The sequence below is a fragment of the Pongo abelii genome, chromosome 16 (assembly GCF_028885655.2).
Source record: "Pongo abelii isolate AG06213 chromosome 16, NHGRI_mPonAbe1-v2.0_pri, whole genome shotgun sequence".
NCBI lineage: Eukaryota > Metazoa > Chordata > Mammalia > Primates > Hominidae > Pongo > Pongo abelii.
Window position 1 is genome coordinate 68,247,770 of NC_072001.2, and position 22,944 is coordinate 68,270,713.

At 39.7% G+C, this 22,944-nt stretch overlaps 1 protein-coding gene across 2 annotated transcripts in view; it reads right to left on the reverse strand.

Annotated features, from left to right (window-relative positions):
• The window catches only part of CLPX (caseinolytic mitochondrial matrix peptidase chaperone subunit X), a 43,291-nt gene that overhangs the window by 11,163 nt on the left and 9,184 nt on the right, over nt 1–22,944 (reverse strand). For both annotated transcript variants that reach the window (XR_010137482.1, XM_002825558.5), the window contains exons 4-10: nt 11,987–12,141; nt 9,393–9,552; nt 7,475–7,516; nt 3,406–3,582; nt 2,577–2,741; nt 1,675–1,763; nt 520–684 (exon numbers count right to left, since the gene is read on the reverse strand). Coding sequence is in view for 1 of the 2 variants with exons in the window: in XM_002825558.5 (XP_002825604.1) it covers nt 520–684; nt 1,675–1,763; nt 2,577–2,741; nt 3,406–3,582; nt 7,475–7,516; nt 9,393–9,552; nt 11,987–12,141 (953 nt within the window). In the remaining variant the exon portion in view is untranslated. The remainder of the gene's footprint in view (nt 1–519; nt 685–1,674; nt 1,764–2,576; nt 2,742–3,405; nt 3,583–7,474; nt 7,517–9,392; nt 9,553–11,986; nt 12,142–22,944) is intronic.

The window sequence follows — 22,944 nt, forward strand, 5'->3', positions numbered from 1 at the left end:
TAAGTGTCATTTCGCTTAAAGTTGCAGTTTCCAAGAATCTATGGGATGACGTTAAGTGAGGACTTACTGTATATTTCTTTGTTTTTTTATTTTTTGAGACGGAGTCTCACTCTATCGCCCAGGTTGGAGTGCAGTGGCGCAATCTTGGCTCACTGCAACCTCCGCCTCCCATGTTCAAGCGATTCTCCTGCCTCAGCCTCCCAAGTAGCTGGGATTACAGGCACCCACCACCACTCCTGGCTAATTTTTTGTATTTTTAGTAGAGACAGGGTTTCATGTTGGCCAGGCTGGTCCTGAACTCCTGAGCTCAGGCAATCTGCCCGCCTTGGCCTCCCAAAGAACTGGGATTATAGGCATTGAGTCACCGCACCCTTCCCTGTATATTTCTGATATGCTCTAAGAAAACCCAACTCTTATAATTAAAACTATGACTGGTAGCCCGCAGATATGAGAATGGAAACTGAGTGTACATCCTTTAAATGCTCTCTATCCTTCTAGTAACCCCTCAGAAAAACTTACCTTTTCATTTTTCCTCCTGCTGATGATTCTGTCTAAACCATTGAAAGCACCAGATGCCACAAACAGGATGTTTGTTGTATCAACTTGAACTGTTTCTCCACGGAGCTTTCGGGAATTCTTTTCTGGAACATTGACTATTGTGCCTTCTAGTAGTTTTAATAAGCCCTAAATAAAGAACAAATGATTTATAGCATCACCATATAAGTACATTATTTATTATACTTTAGACAATGGGATTAAATGGGGAAAACAATATGTGATTATGGTCAATGCACATACCTAACGAAACTCCCACATTCCTATAACTAACAAGAAAATCTAATGCATTTATCACATTAATAATTAATACATTTATTTGAAATGGTTACAGAACTTGATGCATTGTAATTCAGGAAAACAGTCAACCTGAGAGGTTGTTTTTGATAGTAAAGACATAATTCTGACATAAACACAGAATTATGACTGTATAAAATGGTGTTCAAACATGGTGGGAACATTCAAAATTAGAAAACAGTTGAAGATATGTCTTTCACATAAATTAAAATTCTATTCCACTTACAGTATTAAACTTTGAGACTACCTATATTTGGAGATGCTTTTATAAAAAAAAATTTCCAGCACATAAGTGTGATTATACCTCTCTATGTCTCTGTCAAAAAGTGAAACAATTTTCTTCACCCTTTAATAGTTTATGTCATAATTAGTTATCATTAAAAGGTCAAGTTGGCCAATAGATCATTGTGACTTCAAGTATGGCTCTGCAAGGAATTAAACATTATTTTATACCTATCTTCTAAATAAGTGGAAGGAATAAGAAGCATGTACATAGTTCATTCATGTCTAGTTAGAATCATAACTTTCTTCAAAAGTATTCTAGAAATGTTTAACTGGGCCTTTGAGAAAAAAAAAGATTAAATTTCATTTTTTCTGTTCTTCAAAATATTTTAAATTTCCTAACAAGGTAATTTGTTATTTCAAATTGTCAACAACTTTCTTTTAGGATCTAAACTACTTCAAAATGATATGTGGAGTTTGGGGGCGGAAGAAATAAACAAAACAGAATCTAATTGAATGTGAAACCAAACGTACAATATTTGGGAGGTTGATGTATTCCCTTCCTTTTAGTGGGCTTGAACAAAATATTCAACTGCTTACTTGCTGAACGCCTTCTCCACCTACATCCCGTAACTGATGAATGCCTGGCACACTGCCAATCTTATCTACTTCATCCAGAAAGACAATTCCTATAATTTAAGGAGGATTCTATTTATAATACGAAAAAGATATACACAAGATAGCCTCAGCTTTAAAATACTTAGGTAGCTAGAGAGCAAAGTTATTTGATCTTTCATACTTAACATATGCAATAGCTTGACATTATAAAAATGCACTTTTATTTCTCCCATCCATCATTTTGCACAACTGCTTTGTAATCTGCTCTACAGAGTAACATTTACGTATGGTAACAAAATCTCCTTGACAACAGTGATTTGCCCCACTAACGTATATGAATTCTTTATAGTATGGAAGCAGGAGGTATCTGCAGTGCTAGTATTAACAAAACTTTAGCTTACTCTTTCCCGCCTATATTCTTGTCTTAAAGAAATTTGAACAGGAAGCTGTCATGCTCTTCACGTGAACAAGAACAGATGATAAATGAAGGAGCAACGCAGCATCCATGACATCCTGTAGGTCAACAGGCTAAACTGTTTCTAGAGTCATCTGGTACCCTCCTCCCTTGCCCCTGCCCTGTCCTGTCTTAATCTAAGCAGTGGAAGTCTTGAGGGGAGTTAAAACAAGAAAAGCAATGATAGTATTAAGGATCTAATGGGACAGTAATTTGGCTTGTTTTTAATCCTACCAGCCAGCTTAGTGACAATAAGGCAAAGCAAACTATGTGGCCCTTAATCAGTATGCTAGAAATTATGTAACAAAGGTACTTTTATATAATTACAGAATTTTAGTCCTTGAATCAAAACAAGAATTATATTGTCTCTTAATATTAGACTGATTCCCCAATATACTAAACCTGGGGACAGACCATGCTGAAAACATACCTTGTTGTGCTTTTTCCACATTATAATTGGCGTCTTGGAGTAGTTTGGCAATCACAGATTCAATATCTTCGCCTACGTATCCAGCCTGAGTCAAAGTTGTACAGTCACAGATAGCAAAAGGGACATCAAGGCATTTAGCTAGGGTTTGTGCCAGCAGAGTTTTACCTACAAATAGAAACAGTCACTAAAAGTTTACTGAAAATATATTGGCACACAATTTTTCAATAAAAATGCAAAATAAATTTTAGTAGTATATAATAAAAAGTTGTCAATTGCTACATCCTTCCTCTGCTATTATTTTTTTTAGAGACAGGGTCTTGCTCTGTCACCCAGGCTAGAGTGCAGCCTGTGATCATGGCTCACTCCAGCCTCAATCTCCTGGGCTTAAGTGATCCTCCTGCCTCAGCCTCAGGACTACAGGCACGTGCTACCACACCCAACTAATACTTTATTTTTTATAGAGATAGAGTCTTGCTATGTTGCCTAGGCTGGTCTCAAACTCTTGGCCTCAAGTGATCCTCCCACCTTTGTCTCCCAAAATGCTGGGATTACAGGTGTGAGCCACTACATCCGATCTATTATTATTTAAATATAGCTGTTTTTTATTTTATTATTCCTGTTAAGATGTTAGGGATTGGCCTGAAGGGCAACACCAATGCCTCAAATTCAGTTTGTATTCTATGCAGGAATACTGATAGTGTATCTAGATGACTGGCCTTAGATTTTCTTCTCAAGAGCCATAATACTTCAATCACAAGATACAGGTTATAGAATCATTTATATTCTGATTTTTAAAATGAGTAGTAAATTTTCTCAGCAAGTTATTTACCTGACCCAGTTGGTCCAAGCAGCAAAATATTACTTTTTTCAAGTTTTATGTCATCATGAGAAGAATCCAATACTTCACCTCCTCGTTTTTCCTGAGGTATTTGTTGATTTACCTGTTGCTGCATTGATGCTCCTAAAGCATTACCATGTGGGCTAATTCCAGCAATCTGAAGCAATTCTGAAAAAAATGCCAAAGGAATTACTTGAGCTTCATTTGAATTTACTTGAAGAAAACGTCCCATAAAAACTTTTATCTAAAACTAAATATCTACATAGAAAAATTTAAATATTTTGACATTCTGTCTTACCTACAAAGGAGAAAAATCTCAAATTATCTAGTGACAAACATATAGCACACAATGATTATATAAAGAACCTCAAGCAAAGGAAATTGATTTTTTTTCACTGTTCTTATTTATATAAATATTTAAGAATACTCCTTTACCCAAGGGAAGGCAATACAATAGAAGAGCAGAGCCAGGAGTTAGAAAGCTTTAGCTCTGGACCTTCCTTTGTCTCTAAGTAGAAGCTACATGATCTAGGGCAAGTCATATAAACTTTATGTTCCTGTTTCCTAATCAATAAAATCTACTAGAAAAACCAAATATGATACACCTCACTATCTCTGGCCCTATCTAAATCTCTAATTTTATTGGACCTGTACTGGATCTTTCTAGTTCCTTTATTAGAGACATAACACTTAACTAGATGTGACTGACATTGCTAATGACTAGATGGGACTGACATTGCTAGTGAAGTATCAGTTTATCAGCCAGATTCCTACAAAAATAAATCTTTAGGCTAGCCATGGTGGCTCACGCCTATAATCCCAGCACTTTGGGAGGCCAAGGCCAGTGTATCACCTGAGGTCAGGAGTTTCAGAACAGCCTGGCCAACACGGTGAAACCCCATCTCTACTAAAAATAAAAAATTAGCCAGATGTGGTGGCACGCGCCTATAGTCCCAGCTACTTGGGAGGCCGAGGCAGGAGAATTGCTTGAACCCGGAAGGCGGGGGTTGCAGTGAGCCAAGATCACGCCACTGCACTCCAGCCTGGGCAACAGAGTAAGACTCTGTCTCAAAAAAATAAAATTAAAATAAAATAAAACAAAATAAAAATAAAATAAATAAATCTTTATTCTCACTTTCTCTTGGCTGAAGGAAAGATTATCCAGATTTGTAAATATTCAGATTGTTCTTGGTTCTTAGCATTTGAGTACCTGTCATCATAACATACTTGTTTATATTTTCTGAATTTATTTTTACATTTTCTTTTCCTTTTTTTTTTTGAGACAGAGTCTCTCTCTGTTGTCCAGGCTGGAGTGCAGTGATGCGATCTCAGCTCACTGCAACCTCCGCCTCCTGGGTTCAAGTGATTCTCCTGCCTCAGTCTCCTGAGTAGTTGGGATTACAGGCACACGCCACCACGCCTGGCTAATTTTTGTATTATTAGTAGAGACGGGGTTTTGCCATGTTGCCCAGGCTGTTCTTGAACTGCTGACTTCAGGTAATCCACCCACCTCAGCCTCCCCAAGTACTGGGATTACAGGCATGAGACACCGCACCTGGCCTAAATTTTATTTTCTAAGAAATTGATTCAGAAAATCAGACTTTCCAATGATTATTTTAATTAAACTGATAGAATAATAGTTCAGCAGACATATCTATTATCATGGTCCTATTCCATTTGGCTGTCACTTTCAAACTGTCTTCATACTTAAGGTAAAGGGTTATTCTATTCATCAAAAACAATAAGCATTCCATAAACATCTGGATTAAATTGTGCTACCTTTGAGGGTTAATAATTAGTGAATAATTCACAATGTTGTGCCTCATTATAATCCACATCAGCCAAGAAAACTCAGTCTGCTGTATGAGGTTAGTTAAATTGTCACTAGCAAAGTACTTTTTAAAATTTCAGCAAAATCTGGTTAGGGATTGTGATAACATAGGAAGGGGCTTGGGTTAAGTTTAGCTCTGCTCAAAGGGAAAAAATGATTTAGATGTAGCTTCAGATAAGCAAGGCCAGCAGGTGCTTGTCATTCACTCATTCTCTCTCTCTCTCTCTCTCTCTCACACACACACACACACACACACACACAGACACAGACACACACACAAGATTTAGATGAATAAATGAACAAAATTGCAAGAGGCATATTAATTACAGTGGAACCACATAATCTATGTATTTAACTTATTTAATGATTTAAGTTTAAAAAAGAAACAATTTAAATGATACAGATGATATCTATCATCCCATTTTATGAGTATATGCCTTAGAACAAACTCGAGACAACTCTCCGATTCTTTCAGTTAGTCCTTGTTTGTGCATCTCTCACTGTGTAAGCACAGCTCTCTAAAATGAGGACCATGAGCAAGCAGGCTAGTGTAGTAGTTAGCTGCACAGAGCTCACCAGCTGTGTGGCCATGGACAAATTACTTAAAATTTCTGTGTTTCAGTTTTCTTATTTCCAAAATGGAGATAAAAATAATAGTTTCTGTCTCATGGGTTTAGGGGAGATTAAATGAATATATGCAAAACACTTAGAACAATACCTGGCAGATCGTTTTATAAGTGTTACAGAAGAATCTGCTATTATTATTACCATTTCCCTAGTGTTTAATTATTCACACAACACAGCCCTTAAACGCAAACAAAGTATTTCATCTGGTGCTCAACTTAAAAAACAACATTATATTCCAAAGATGGAGAAAAAAAGCCAATTGCGTCAGTCCTCCTAAAAGCTGTATGTTGGTCTCTAAAATTTGACTTCCAAAGGGACTTACAAGAATTAATCTTATTGTATATGATTTTGGTCTAAAACCCTAGACCAGTGTTAGGGTCTAACACCCCTGGCCAGTGTTAGTTAACAACCTAACTTTAGAACTTAAAATCCCACATAAAACACAACAAAACAGCACATGACAATAAATTTAAGCTTTTGAAATATTTGTTTCTAAGTCAATAAATCTTTTACATAAGTTCTTAAATACTGTTACTTGTTAACATTTAAATAACATTAAATCACTACATATATTACATGACATGTCTTTCAAAATATGCACTACAGACTTTCTTTACTAATTTAGTATAGTTTAACTAGCTGTCAACACAATTTATGAGTATGGTATTGACTGCATATCTGAATATATTTTTTCATTATGAAATATAAATTACATATATACGTAAAGGTTATTATTTAGATCTTACATTCTTATATACAATTTAATTCTATTGCATTTACTGTATTTCTTAATTTTACCACGCACGGTATAATCAGTATTTCCATAAATTTAAAAATAACTGGGGATAATGTAATTTTATTACATGTGATAAATGTCATGCCCAAGTTGGTACACCAGTTATATTCTCATGGCTCATCCTATATATAGTACACTTCAAATAGTGGATATATAATACTACTTGGTTCAAAGGCAAATGTAAAAACATCAAACTTAGCTAATTTTCTTTATTTCAATTACTAAAACAAAAGGCCATGTGAATCTTTCTATGACACCCCTGGAACCTCCACCCTCAATGCAGCAACTAACTATATCCATCTCCAAAGGAATACGTGGAACACAACAGAAGGGCCACTGTCCTTGGTCTATCAAGTCCTTCCACACCCTCCATCGGACCATCTGATGCTTGTAGGGGCAATCTGGGGCTGGAAACAGTGAATTAAGGCTTACTCATAATTTGTAAGACTGTAAGTTTCATAAACACACACACACACAAAAAAGTGTGGTTTCTGGCAAAGAGTAGCTAGAAAATAATCTGCCTCCCCCAAATTCCTGTGACCCACAAGAAGCAGGCCAACTCTAATTGTAGTTTGATAGAAAAAATAAAAAATAACCCAACATATGGAAACGACACAAATTAGCTATGAAAAACTATTCCAAAGTTATCTATACCATGTATGATAAACACATTTAGATAATACGTATCTTTCTTGGTAATACACAAGCAAATACATACATGTCTATCACTGTTACTGCTGAAACACTTCACTGAAATAAATGTCAAAAGGAAGAATGATTACAGAGGAGGACCTGAAGTCACTTACTTGTAAATCTGTACTCATCCTCCCGTCTTCTTATTTCTAACTCTAAGAAAGAGGATGAAAATATTACATATTTGTTTACCTTGGGGGAACAAACAATGAGTATCCCACCTCCTGTCCTCTTTCAAATATATTTAAAAGATGTATTCGCTAACATTTTTCAGCTTTTCATATATGCTGTATCTTTTCTATATTAAAACAAAACCATGCATAAAGATGGCTGTCCGGTTGCTAATATTCACATTTGTCAAATCTATAATTGATATCTATTGTAAGGGTATAATAACATGTCTTTAATAAGAGTTTAAGCCCCTCATGCTATAAATATTATAACCATTTGCTCCTCCAGCACTTAGAATAGCTTAAATATTTATTTATTACCGAAGAAAACAAAAAAGTTTTGCTCCATAACTATCACTGCTATTTGGACCTTATAAAAATGAAGATTTCAGGCCAGGTGCAAGAGTTCACGCCTATTAATCCCAGCACTTTGGGAGGCTGAGTCAGGTGGATTGCTTGGGAGACTGAGGTGGGAGGATCATTGGAGCCTGGGAAGTTGAGGCTGCAGTGAGTCGCAATCCAGCCTGGGTGACAGAGCGAGACCTTGTCTTGAAAAAAAAAAAAAAAAAAAGGTTCCAAGTCTTCCATTAGTTATGACTTATACTTTCTAAAAATAACTGATACCATCACATAACTATTTTGCAGTTATATGATGTAAGTTCAGCAAGTGAACGAGTGTCTTCATTGAAATAAATTATGCATTTAGTTGCCACTAAAGGCAATCAAAGATAATGTAGACTTATAAATTTAAGTACTTAGCAGAACTCCTTCACACTGTACAGTGATAACTAAAAGAATCTAAAATGATGGAATATAGGCCTAAATCAGAAATTGGGGCTGTCTGGCCAACAAAACAAAAAATTAAATATTCATATTTACTCTATTCATAATTGTTTTTAATAAATCATTCTATTAATATAATATACATTATTGTCCATAGTAAATTGAGATTATACAGTATACTGGTATATTAGAATCTATCCTTAATAGAAATTGTACTTTGAATCACTTACAAATTTGCCTTCACACTCTGTAGCTAGGGCCCAAAGAAAGCGGAGTGCTGGATATATTAAGTTATTATCTCCACATATCTCTGACACAGGCAAATGAAATTCTGTATCCTGAACCCAAGAGAACTGAGTCATACAGAGCATTGCCAAGATCCATTCATGGGGAACTAGTTGTGGTGAAATCTGTAATTCAAAAATGATGTCTCAATCTCTACCCCAGTGGCTTTCAAACATTTTTTACCAAGACCCTCAATAAGTAGTATATTTTTCTTTGTGACTCAGAACCCATGCACATATAACTGAAAACGTAAGTTGTTTTTTTTTGTGGTTTTTTTTTTTTTGGAGATGGAGTCTTGCCGCCCAGGCTGGAGTGTGGTGACGTGATCTCGGCTCACTGCAACCTCTGCCTCCCAGGTTCAAGCGATTCTCCTGCCTCAGCCTCCCAAGTAGCTGGGACTACAGCCATGTACCACCCCACATGGCTAATTTTTGTATTTTTAGTAGAGACGGGGTTTCACCATGCTGGCCAGGCAGGTCTCGAACTCCTGACCTCAAGTGATCCCCCCGCCTCGGCCTCCAAACGTGCTGGGATTACCGGCGTAAGCTACCATGCCAGGCCTAAGAAATAATATTTACCTTAACTATAAGTTAATGTATTCTGATATTTTCTATTTACATCTATCAAATTTTTTAAAAATGCTGTTGGCAAATGATTTCATGACACACTAATGGGGAATAACCTGCACTTTGAAAAATGCCACATTATATAAAAAACATTTTAAGAAGAAAGCGAGGAATTACAAATAAAGATTACTTTTAAGCATATTTAGGTCAATTATCAAAAACGCTACCTCTTGGTGTTAATGATGTCTGCTTCTCAACCTCTGCTTGCTGTCTCAGATTAGCTGGGATATTATTATATATTCTCTTATAATGATTGTACACAGCAACTGAAAGCACCTTCTTAGCAAATGACTGGCCAACAACATACTTGTCGAGGTAGTTATAAATCTGAAAAATGATTAGGTATGAATAATTTAATATGAGCTATTATAAGAGCACACACATTAAAAAGTTATATACTAAGCATATTTGCTTACAGTTTTAAATCTGAACAAAGATTCTCATTAAAAACAAAATGACAATACATTATATAGCAATGATTCAGAGGCCCTGAACACTAAATGAACAAAAACACAATTCATTTGTTCTCTAGCTTAACAAAGTATCACTGTACTCTACTAGTGTTATGCTAATTTCTATTCTATAAACAATGCTATCAATCTTTATTTTTTGATAACAAATTAAATTTAAAGTAACTTAGAATATATACACATGCCACCATGGTCTAAAAGTATCAACATTAATGTAAATCATTAAAATAAATCTATACCTGTCAATCAAATGAATAATATTCTTCACAAAGATAACATATTATAAAACTACTCTTTTCAGAAACAGGCATTATATAATCAAAAGCCATTATACTATCAGTATCTATGTGTTTTAATACATTTAGTTTTTTCTCAGATATTAACTTTAAAGCTACTCATTTATCTGAGACTCTAAAAACTGTATTCTTATTATTTTTTTATTTTCTAAAAATATATTTTTTTCTTTTTTTGATACAGGGTCTCACTGTGTCGCCCAGGCTGGTCTTGAACTCCTCGGGCTCAAGCAATCTTCTTGCCTTGGCTTCCCAAAGTGCTGGGATTACAGGCATGAGCCACCAGGCTCAGCCCTAAAAACTTTATTCTTAATAGTAGCTAAAGCTCTATTCTACAGTTGGTTATTGCCAACAGCTTGGAACCTAGGTTAAATTTTTTAAGTTTTTAGTGAATAGAAATGAAATGGTTGGTGGATTAATATTCACCAACTCCTGCCGGGCATGGTGGCTCACGGCTGTAATCCCTGCACTTTGGGAGGCTGAGGCGGGTGGATCACTTGAGCCCAGGAGGTGCAGACCAGCCTGGACAACATGGCAAAACTCTGTCTCTACAGAAACTAGCTGGGCATGGTGGCACACACCTGCAGTCCCAGCAACTGTGGAGGCTGAAGTGGGAGGATCACTTGAGCCCAGGGAGGTTAAGGCTGCAGTGAACCATGAGTGTGCCACTGCACTCCAGCCTGGGCAACAGAGTGAAACCCTGATTAAAAAATAAATAATTCAAAAACTCCTGAAAATAGTTAAACCGCCTGGAATTTTTTTTTTTTTTTTAGACGGAGTCTTGCTCTTTCACCCAAGCTGGAGTGCAGTGGCGTGATCTCGGCTCACTGCAAGCTCCGCCTCCCGGGTTCACGCCATTCTCCTGCCTCAGCCTCCTGAGTAGCCGGGACTACAGGCGCCCGCCACCATGCCAGGCTAATTTTTTGTATTTTTTTTAAGTAGAGATGGGGTTTCACCATGTTAGGATGGTCTCGATCTCCTGACCTCGTGATCCGCCCGCCTCGGCCTCCCAAAGTGCTGGGATTACAGGCGTGAACCACCGCACCTGGCCAAACTGCCTGGAATTTTAACTCACATGTCTAAAGTCTACACAAATTCGTATAGAATATAAAGCCCAATATATTTTCCATTTTTTAATGACAAATTCTTTAATTGTTGACCATACACATTTTATTATAGTTTTAAACATCTTTATTCCTTACAAATTATACCAATGACATTAAATCTGTCACAGCACATTTGGAAGTAGAGACAAATGCACTGATATCTAAACACAGTAGAAGAAAGATACACTGAGGCAGTGAGAAATAATCTAAGTGTGCAAACATCTGAGACACAGCCAGAACAGAAGGCACATAGCCAGGGTACAAGGGTTCCCAGTTCTCAAAAAGCACGCACCAAGTACCCAATGGAGCTGGTGGTACATTCTGTTACGTCTCACAGGACCAAATCATACTCGGCCTGAGACTTCTAAAAAGAGTCCACACTACCAAAGCCACAGTGCTATACAGAGCAGCCCCAGCACACTGGCTATGAAAAAACTACTCACCTATATTATTAGACTGAAGGCTGTTTTACCATAAAATAGACCAATTTAAGGGAGATAATTACAGACCTTTTTTTTTTTAAGGCTAGTCAAGTGGACCAGCCTAGGCTGGTGTTATTGGAGGGTCTATATGAACAAAAATAAATCAAAAGTTGCTTGCTCTATTGTAGATATTATTTCAGATTAACTTGGTATTAACAAGTTAACATTTTAATAATTATCTAGCTATATTTCACTGCTACTGAATACAGTAATCATAACATGGGAAAAAGCAACAGACCCCACATTTAAATTCCAAAAGGCAATAACAATTTAGCCACACATGGTCCATATTATGAACCTATAATACTTGTTTAGATACTAGTATTAGGATTCAATGTAAACTTGGGAGAGGGAAGCAATGGAACATTTTCAAGATAAAATACTTGTAAGACTGAGCTTAAGACTTATACCTTCTTAGGGGGAGGTGGTGGTTTCTGTTGGAATGCCAATTTTACAGCTTCTGCTGCTGATTCAGGTTCTTTAATTATGCTTTTCTTTGAGTCTGCTTCAGATAGCACAACAAAAAAATGATGACACTTTTCACACTTGACAAAACGGGTGGATGCTGTAAAAGAAAACAGACATAAGTAGAGGGAAATAAAAAATAATTCCAATAGTGTTTAACCTTAAAGACTCCAGTGTAAATGAAAGCTATGCACCTGACAAAAAGTAGACTTGCTGTTCAATCTACTTGCCACACAAAAAGCCTCATTTATATGCCAAGTATACTACAAAGATAGATCAGTCAACTACCTTTTGCTCATTTCTATTAGGTCCCTTCATTTTGTGATATACTTCTTTAAAAGAAAAGATTGGGTGAAATTTTTCCAACTTTCCATTCACTAAAAAAGATTTTTTTTTCTTCTTTTGGAGACGGAGTCTCGCTCTGTTGCCAGGCTGGAGTGCAGTGGTGTGATCTCGGCTTGCTGCAACCTCTGCCTCCTGGGTTCATGCAATTCTCCTGCCTCAGCCTCCCGAGTAGCTGGGATTACAGGGGTGCACCACCATGCCCAGCTAATTTTTGTATTTTTAGAAGAGACAGGATTTCACTATATTGGGCAGGATGGTCTTGATCTCTTCACCTTGTTATCTGCCCGTCTCCACCTCCCAAAGTGCTGGGATTTACAGGCGTGAGCCACCGCACCCGGCCCACTAAAAAAGATTTTAAAACCTCTTTGAGAATATGGAGTAATCATCTATTTTATTGAAATACTTGAATGAACAAACTAAAAAAGTAAAATACAAGATTCATATATTTTTCCAATATTATAGAAAATGTCAAACATGTACAAAAGTTGAAAGAGATAAATCTATTTTAATTCCTAAAAATGTAAAAAATGTATATTCTTTACATTCTCTTAAATCCATGAGCATTTTTCAGGTGTGGTGGCTCATGCCTGTAATCCCAGCACTTTGGGAGACTGAGGCAGGTGGATCACCTGAGGTCAGGAGTTAGAAACCAGCCTGGCCAACATGATGAAACCCCGTCTCTACTAAAAACAAACAAACAAACAAACAAACAAAAAAAAACAAAAATTAGCTGGGCCTGGTGGCAGACACCTCTAATCCCAGCTACTCGGGAGGCTGAGGCAGGAGAATCGCTTGAACCCAAGAGGTGGAGGTTGCAGTGAGCTGAGATTGCGCCATTGCACTCCAGCCTGGGAGATAGAGCAAGACTCCATCTCAGAAAAATATATATATATAAAATTATTTCATATCTTTCTTATTTTATCTTTACTCCACTAGTTCCTATTTCTCTGATCAAAAAACCACTAAGAAACTAACAAAATACTGCTTTCTCAGTCATACTGATTTGATTTAAAGAGAATCATGCAGACTTTGAAAGCAATACAAAGTTAGTTTAAAGTGAGGATAAAAAGAGTCCCTTTTTTCTTTTAAAAATTTTTGGCCAGGCACAGTGGCTCATGCCTGTAATCCCAGCACTTTGGGAGGCCGAGGCGGACGGATCACGAGGTCAGGAGATCGAGACCTGGCTAACACAGTAAAACCCTGTCTCTACTAAAAATACAAAAATTAGCTGGGTGTGGTGGTGGGCGCCTGTAGTCCCAGCTGCTCAGGAGGCTGAGGCAGGAGAATGGTATGAACCCAGGAGGTGGAGCTTGCAGTGAGCTGAGATTGCACCACTGCACTCCAGCCTGGGCGACAAAGTGAGACTCCGTCTCAAAAAAAAAAAAAAAAAAAAAAAATTTGTGGATACAAGTGATGAGTTCATGTCCTTTGTAGGGACGTGGATGAAGCTAGAAACCATCATTCTGAGCAAACTATAGCAAGGACAGAAAACCAAACACTGCATGTTCTCACTCATAGATGGGAACTGAACAATGAGAACACTTGGACACAGGGTGGGGAACATCACACACCAGGGCCTGTCATGGGGTGGGGGGAGGGGGGAGGGATAGCATTAGGAGATATACCTAATGTAAATGATGAGTTAACGAGTACAGCACACCAACATGGCACATGTATACCTATGTAACAAACCTGCATGTTGTGCATGTGTACCCTAGAACTTGAAGTATAATAAAAAAAAAAACTTTGTGGATACACAGTGGATGAATACATTTATAAGGATTTCTCAATTCCAATGGATCAGCTACAGAATATCCTATGTTAAAGATGACTTATTTTTCTTTTCTCTTTTTTTTTTTTTGAGACAGGGTATCGCTCTGTTGCCCAGGCTGAAGTGCAGTGGCGTGATCACTACTCACTGCAGTCTTGACCTCCTAAGCTCAAGCAATCCTCTCCCCTCAGCCTCCTTGAGTATCCAGGACTACAGGCACGCGCCACCACGCCTGCCTACTTTTTTTTTTTTTTTTTTTTTTTGAGACGGAGTCTTGCTCTGTCGCCCAGGCTGGAGTGCAGTGGTGCGATCTCGGCTCACTGCAAGCTCCACCTCCCAGGTTCACGCCATTCTCCTGCCTTAGCCTCCCGAGTAGCTGGGACTACAGGCGCCTCTCGATCTCCTGACCTCATGATCTGCCCGCCTTGGCCTCCCAAAGTGCTGGGATTACAGGCGTGAGCCACTGCGCCCGGCCGATGCCTGCCTACTTTTAAAAATCTTCTGTAGAGACAGGGTCTCATGATGTTGCCCAGGTGGGTCTCAAACTCCTGGACTCGAGTAACCCTCCTACCTTGGCCTCCCAAAGTGCTTGGGATTACAGGCGTGACCCACTGAGGCCAGCCTACTCTTTCTTTTCAAAACATGGTTATAGGATGTTGGCGGGGCATAGTGGCTCACACCTGTAATCCCAGCACTTTGGGAGGCCAAGACAGGTGGATCACTTGAGCTTAGGAGTTCAAGACCAGCCTGGCCAACATGGTGAAACCCTGTCTCTACTAAAAATACAAAAACTAGCCGGGCATGATAAGTACCTGTAAACCCAGCTACTCGGCAGGCTGAGGCAGGAGAACTGCTTGAACCTGGGAGCCAGAGGTTGCAGTGAGCCGAGATGGTGCCCATTGTGCCCTCTTATTATAAACAAAACAAATAAACATTAAAAAAAAACAAATGGTTATAGGATGTAGATATGTGGATATATACTTTTTTTTTTTCAGACAGAGTTTCGCTCTTGTTGCCCAGGCTAGTGTGCAATGGTGCGATCTCGGCTCACTGCAACCTTCGCCTCGCCTCCAGGGTTCAAGCAATTCTCTTGCCTCAGCCTCCCAAGTAGCTGGGATTACAGGCATGTGCCACCACGCCCGGCTAATTTTGTATTTTTTAGTAGAGATGGGGTTTGACCATGTTGGTCAGGCTGGTCTCAAATTCCTGACCTCAGGTGATCCACCTGCCTCAGCCTCCCAAAGTGCTGGGATTACAGGCATGAGCCACCACACCCAGCGACTTTTTTTTTTAAGAGCTGATGTCTTGCTATGTTGTCCAGGCTAGCCTCAAACTTCTGTTCTCAAGGGATCCTCCCACCTCCCAAGTAGCTGGGTTTGGACATACATGCTTAACTCAGCCTAACCCTACTAATGGTAACCAGGGACCTCAGAAAGCAATTTGGTAGAGAATCTCTTATAGATATAGGTGTCAAATACAAAGCTAGTATGTCTAAGTAATACATTTTTGTGTAACCCAATTAGAAAGAGAGAACTGCAGAGAAAAAAAAATTTCATGGGATTTTTTTTCCTTTGGGAAAATTTTAAATATAAATATCTATCCACAGATTATAAGGAACACTGCACTAGCAAGCACACCTACGTCTTTACAAACTAATCTAAATGAAAAAAGTAGACAACTCCACATTAAAAAAACAACTTTAGGCTGGGCGTGGTGGCTCAGGCCTGTAATCCCAGCACTTTGGGAGGCCGAGGCGGGTGGATCACCTGAGGTCAGGAGTTCGAGACCACCCTGGCCAACATGGCGAAACCCTGTCTCTACTAAAAATACAAAAATTAGCCAGGTGTGGTGGTGGGTGCCTGTAATCCCAGCTACCTGGGAGACTGAGGCAGGAGAATCCCTTGAGGGTTACCCAGGAGGTGGAGGTTGCAGTGAGCCGAGACCACGTCACTATACTCCAGCCTAGGCAACAGAACTCTGTCTCAAAAACAAACAAAACCACTTCATTATCAATTCAATCAATTATTGTGTTTCTGTTCTTCTTTTTTTTTTTTTTGAGACAGTCTCATTCTGTCACCCAGCTGGAGTGCAGTGGCACGATATGGGCTCACTGCAACCTCCGCCTCCTGGGTCCAAGCAATTCTCCTGCCTCAGCCTCTGGAGTAGCTGGGACTACAGGTGCACGCCACCACACCCAGCTAATTTTTGTACTTTTAGTAGAGATGGGGTTTCACCATGTTGGCCAGGATGGTCTCGATCTTCTGACCTCGTGAAACACCCACCTCAGCCTCCCAAAGTGCTGGGGTTACAGGCGTGAGCCACGGTGCCTGGCCATGTTTCTGTACTTAAACACAACACTAATTAAAAACACATTCTGGGCTGGCCAAGGTGGCTAATGCCTGTAATCCTAGCACTTTGGGAGGCTGAGACAGGTGGATCACTTAAGGTCAGGAGTTCAAGACCAGCCTGGCCAACATAGTGAAACCCTGTCGTTACTAAAAATATACAAATTAGCCGGGCATGTTGTCTTGTGCCTGTAATCCTAGCAACTAGGCAAGCTGAGGCACGAGAATTGCTTGAACCTGGGAAGTGGAGGTTGTAGTGAGCTGGGATCGCACCACTGCACTTCAGCCTGGGCAATAGAGCGAGACTCAGTCTCAAAAAAAAAAACAAAAAACATTTCGGATAAATTCTAATAGCAAATTTTAAGGAATAAGAGGTTTCATCCATGTTTCCTATTTACTGATCACGTATAAATGCTTACCTAAAGATCAAGCTATTTGAAGCCCCTGTGACTAACACAAGCCTAAGTAAATAATCACCACTTCCCATCAGTGGGAAAGATAGTCACTGCCTTTATAATGACGAGGCACTAGTTTACAATTGTTACTGATGGTAAACAGGGCAAGGATTAAAGGGCAGAGAATCCGCTGATCTAGTTTAGGCAGTGTGACAGGAAAATCTAGCCTGAGAGCACAAGTACAAAATATTTCTCTAAGGAAATTAGGTCAAAAGGAAAACGATTAAGCACCAACAAATCACATCCTTCTTTGCTTACTATTGAAAGGTTGCTTAAATTTGACTTGAATATTTGCAACACAATTTTACACTGACATATTTTCAACATATCCCTAAATTCAAGGATTCAATGTTATTTATCAAAATGCTATTTTGGGGGAAAAAAAAAAATACAAGCATTGCAATGCACTTTTTTTTTTTTTTTTTTTTTTTTTGAGACGGAGTTTCGCTCTTGTTGCCCAGGCTGGAGTGCAATGGCGTGATCTCAGCTCACCGCAACCTCCGCCTCCCAGGTTCAAGTGATTCTCCTGCCTCAGTCTCCCAAGTAGCTGGGATTACAGGCATGCGCCACCACGCCCAGCTAATTTTGTATTTTTAGTAGAGACGGGGTTTCTCCATGTTGGTCAGGCTGGTCTCAAACTCCCGACCTCAGGTGATCCACCCGCCTCGGCCTTCCAAACTGCTGGGATTACAGGCATGAACCACCATGCCTGGCCAATGTATTTTTACTCCAAAAACAAGGGGCAAAAATCTAATTTTGTTAAGTTACCAGGAGATAAATTCTTTCCTTTAAATAGCTACTACAGGTATCCTATATTTCTTTATATAAAATTTTGTTGGTTTGGGAGGCTGAGGTGGGAGGATCACAAGGTCAGGAGTTCAAGACCAGCTTGGCCAAGATGGTGAAACCCCATCTCTACTAAAAATACAAAAAAATTAGCCGGGTGTGGTGGCGGGCACCTGTAATCCCAGCTACTCAGGAGCCTGAGGCTGAGAACTGCTTGAACCCGAGAGGTGGAGGTTGCAGTGAGCCGCGATCATGCCACTGCACTCCACTCTGGGCAATAAGAGCGAAATTCTGTCTGGGGGGGAGAAAAAAAGAAAGACAAAGGATTTAAATAGACACTTCTCCAAAGAAGACAGACAAATGGCCAATAAACATAAGAAAAGATTAACATCATTAGTCATTAGGGAAATGCAAATCAAAACCACAGTGAGTCCCATGAGGTAGCACAAAAATACCAGCACTTTGGGAAGCCAAGGCAGGAGGATCACTTGAGCCCAGGAGTTCGGGACCAGCCTGGGCAACATAAATGAGACCCTGTCTCTAGGGTGGCATTTGCCTGTAGTCTCAGCTATTCAGGATGCTGAGGTGGGAGGACAACTTGAACCCAGGAAGGTGAGGCTACTGTCAGCTATGATTGCGCCACTGCATTGTAGCCTGGGCGACAGAGTAAGACCCTGTTTCTAAAAACAAAATAAAACCAAAAGAAGCCCATGATGAGATACCACTTCATATCCACTATGAATAAAGAAAGACAGGCTGGGCGCAGTGGCTCATGCCTGTAATTCCAGCATTCTGGGAGCCTGACGCAGGAGGATCACCTGAGGTCAGGAGTTCGAGATCAGCCTGACCAACATAGTGAAATCCTGTCTCTACTAAAAATACAAAAATTAGCTGGGTGTGGTGGTGGGCACCTATAATCCCAGCTACTTGGGAGGCTGAGACAGGAGAATTGCTTGAATCTGGGAGGTGGAGGTTGCAGTGAGCTGAGATAGTGCCACTGCACTCCAACCTGGTGACAGAGCGAGACTCTGTCTCAAAAAAAAAAAAAAAGAAAAAGACAAGTGGTAAAAAGGATGTGGAGAAACTGGAACCCTCATATTGCTGGTCAGATTGTAAAATGGTACAGCTGCTACGGAAAACAGTTTAGCAATTCTGTGGAAACTAAACAGAGCTACCACATGACCCAGCAATTCCACTCCTAAACATATACCCAAGAGAATTAGAAACATATGTCCACACAAAAACTTGTACACAGATGTTCACGGGAGCATTATTCAGAACAGGCAACAAGTAGAAACAACGTAAATGTCCATCACCTGATGAATGTCTAAACAATGAAATATTATTCAGCCATAAAAAGCAATGAAATACTGATATATGCTGCAAACTGGATAAACTTTAAAAACATGCTAAAGAAAGTAAGGCTGGTATGAAATGCCACATATCGTATAATTCCATTGTATGAGATACCCAGAGTAGAAAATCCATTGATAGAGAAAGTAGTTAATAGTTAACAGGGCTAGGAGGGGAGGAGGGTGGAGAGTGACTAAGGGCTGTGGAGTTTCTTTCTGGGGTGATGAAAAATGTTCTGGAATTACATAGTGGAGATGATCATTCAACTTGATAAATACCTTTTTTTTCTTTTAAGATGAGACAAAGTCTCGCTCTGTCGCCCAGGCTGGAGTGCAGTGGTGCGATCTCGGCTCACTGCAGCCTCCGCCTCCTGGGTTCAAGAGATTCTCCTGCCTCAGCCTCCTGGGTAGTTGGGACTACAGGTGTGCCCCACCACACAGGCGAATTTTTTGTATTTTTATTAGAGACGGGGTTTCACCGTGTTAGCCAGGATGGTCTCGATCTCCTGACCTCGTGATCCACCCACCTTGGCCTCCCAAAGTGCTGGGATTACAGGCGTGAGCCACCATGCTTGGCCTCCTTTTTTTTGAGATGAAGTCTCGCTCTGTCACCCAGGCTGGAGTGCAGTGGCGTGATCTCGGCTCACTGCAACCTCCGCCTCCCGGGTTCAAGCAATTCTCCTGTCTCAGCCTCCCAAGTAGCTGGGATTACAGGTGCGTGCCACCAAGCCCGGCTAATTTTTGTATTTTTAGTAGAGATGGGGTTTCACCATGTTGGTCACGCTGGTCTCAAACTCCTGACCTCATGATCTGCCCTCCTCGGCCTCCCAAAGTGCTGGGATTACAGGCATAAGCCACCGTGCCGGGCCACAACTTAGTAAATATTTTAAAACCACTGAAGATGAATTGCATGGTATATGAATGATGATATCTCAAATAAATTTTTAAAAGGAAGGATTAGGCCCACATGTACAGCTGTCCCTTGGCACACATAGGAGACTAGTTCTAGGACCACCCACATATAACCAAATCCATGCATACTCAAGTCCTGCAGTTGGCCCTGTGGAACCCACACATATGAAAAGTTAGCTCCTCATATATGCTGGCCATTATGTGTTTGGTTGAATAAAAGCTAGGTATAAGTGGGCCTGAGCAATTCAAACCCACTGTTCAGGAGTCAACTGCATTAACATACACAGCTCTCAAAACATTGCGTACTGAAAACAAGCAATTTGCAAAAATATGAATATGCTATTTATACTTTAAAAAAAGTCACATGTTCAATGAAGATATGTTATAGAACTTTAGCTTCATCTATCAGGGTCTATTCTTTTCTCATAAAGGAGGATCTATATATGCATTCCTCAAGTAATTAAAAATAATTAAAATTACAAAAAAGTAGACAATTACTTAAACAGGCCATTCACAAAAGAATTACAACTGACCAAAAAGCATATAAAAAGATGTTTACAAACTAGTATCCAAATAAATGCAGACTTAAAATGCAGGCCAGGCATGGTGCCTCACGCCTGTAATGCCAGCACTTTGGGAGGCCGAGGCAGGTGAATCACCTGAGGTCAGGAATTCGAGACCAGCCTGGCCAACAAGGTGAAACTCCATCTCTACTAAAAATACAAAAATTAGCCTGGCATGGTGGCAGGCACCTGTAATCCCAGCTACTTAGGAGGCTGCGGCTGAGGCACCTGAGGCTGGCACTTGAATCCAGGTGGTGGAAGTTGCAGTGAGCTGAGATCACGCCACTGCACTCCAGCCTGGGTGAGAACAGTGAAACTCTGCCTCAAAAAAAAAAAAAAAAAGAAACAAAAAACAAACAAAAAAGCAGGCTGAGTTATCCCTTAACCAAAATGCATGGGACCAGAAGTGTTTCAGAGTTCAAATGTTTTCAGGTTTTGGAATATTCACAGAAATACACTGGTTAAGCACCCCTACATGAAATATGAAATCTGAAATGCTCCAATGGAGCATTTCCTTTAAGCATCATGACACACTCAAAAGGATTTCGGAGCATTTTGAATTCCAGATTTTCAGACTATGGATGCTCAACCTGTTAGTAACCTGAGATCAAATAAAACTCTCTTTAGGACTATGAAGACCCAACTTTTAATGATCAGACACAGAAGGATTCAAAAGGATGCATTCTGAAAATACTTTTATTATGGGTACACAAAACTAAGGGAGGAGGGGCTCACTGTACTGCTAGGGCCTACAAATAGTTACAGAGGACAGGGACAGTGTCATGATCATCTATATATTTTCTGGGCCTAGCGAAGAAAATTCAGGCCCAGGTCTGAATCAACACATTTGCTATTAATTTTGCACATAAGTGTGTGCTTTTTTTCATTCTTTCCTTCTACATTTTCTACTCCCATATCACCACCCACAATTAGAATTCTCAAAGCAAACAGTACTCAGCCTTGAATTGATTACACTAAAGTAGTGTTTCCACACTTGGTCTAACTAATAATATACAGATACTACTAACATACAAATTCTAGGACCCCATCCCACATCTACAGAGTCTTAATCTCCAGGGAAGGAGTTTGGGAATCTCTAAGTTTAACAGTCACCTTTAGTGACTAATACAACCTGGCAAGTTTTGGAAAGAATGCACAGAAGGAAAATAAATTTAATCCCAAGAGGAGCTAGTTTACTCCTAAAGAATCTCCAGCTGGTAGAAATGTATGATATAGGAATTTCTGAATAGCAAATCCTCACTGCTATGTGACCTTGAATGAGTTACTTAAACTTGCTAAATCTCAGTTTGTTCATTTATAAAAAGGAGAATACTCTTTGTTCTGGCAAAATTAAGGGTGCAAGAATAAAACTATATATGTTGGCATTTATTAAATATTAGTTTCTTTCCTTTTCTACTCTAAGAAATTATTATTATTATTATTATTATTATTATTTTTGGAGACAGAGTTTCACTCATTTCCCAGGCTAGAGTGCAGTGGTGTGATCTCAGCTCACTGCAGCCTCCGCCTCCTGGGTTCAAGCAATTCTCCTGCCTCAGCTTCCCAAGTAGCTGGGATTACAGGTGCCCGCGACCACCACGCCAAGCAAATTTTTGTATTTTTAGTAGAGATGGGGTTTCACCACGTTGGCCAGGCTGGTCTTGAATGCCTCACCTCAGGTGATCCGCCTACCTCAGCCTCCCAAAGTGCTGGGATTACAGGCGTAAGCCACCGCGCCTGGCAACAAATTATTCTTTAGGTCTGTAAAGGTTGAAATGTTTCTTTGAAGAAAAAAAAGGAGGAAAATTTCTTGATTAAAATATAAGACACTGACCTTATAAACTGAACAATTTTCAGCCTCTGTATAATTTTATTATACCACATCAAATTTGTTTAGAAGGTTTTATCATCCAGTTCTATCTTTTTTTTTTTTGAGATGGAGTCTCACTCTGTCACCCAGGCTGGAGAAGTGCAGTGGTGTGATTTTGGCTCACCATGACCTCCACCTCCCAGGTTCAAGCCATTCTCCTGTCTCAGCCTCCCAAACAGCTGGGACTTCAGATGCATGCCACCACGCCCGGCTAACTTTTTATTTTTAGTAGAGATGGGGTTTCACCATGTTGAGCAGGCTGGTCTCAAACTCCTGACCTCAAGTGATCAGCCTGCCTCGGCCTCCCAAAGTCCTGTGATTACTGGTGTGAGCCATAGCGCCCGGCCCACTTTTCATTTTATGTTTTGATCCAAATTAAATTTTGTTCAGAACCCCTAATATTCCAGCTATGGGATAGAGCTACTTTAAGTCTTTCCAGCACATAAAAACACACTACGTCTAGTACCTTTTCATATGGTGGCCAATTACGGTTAATGGTAAGTG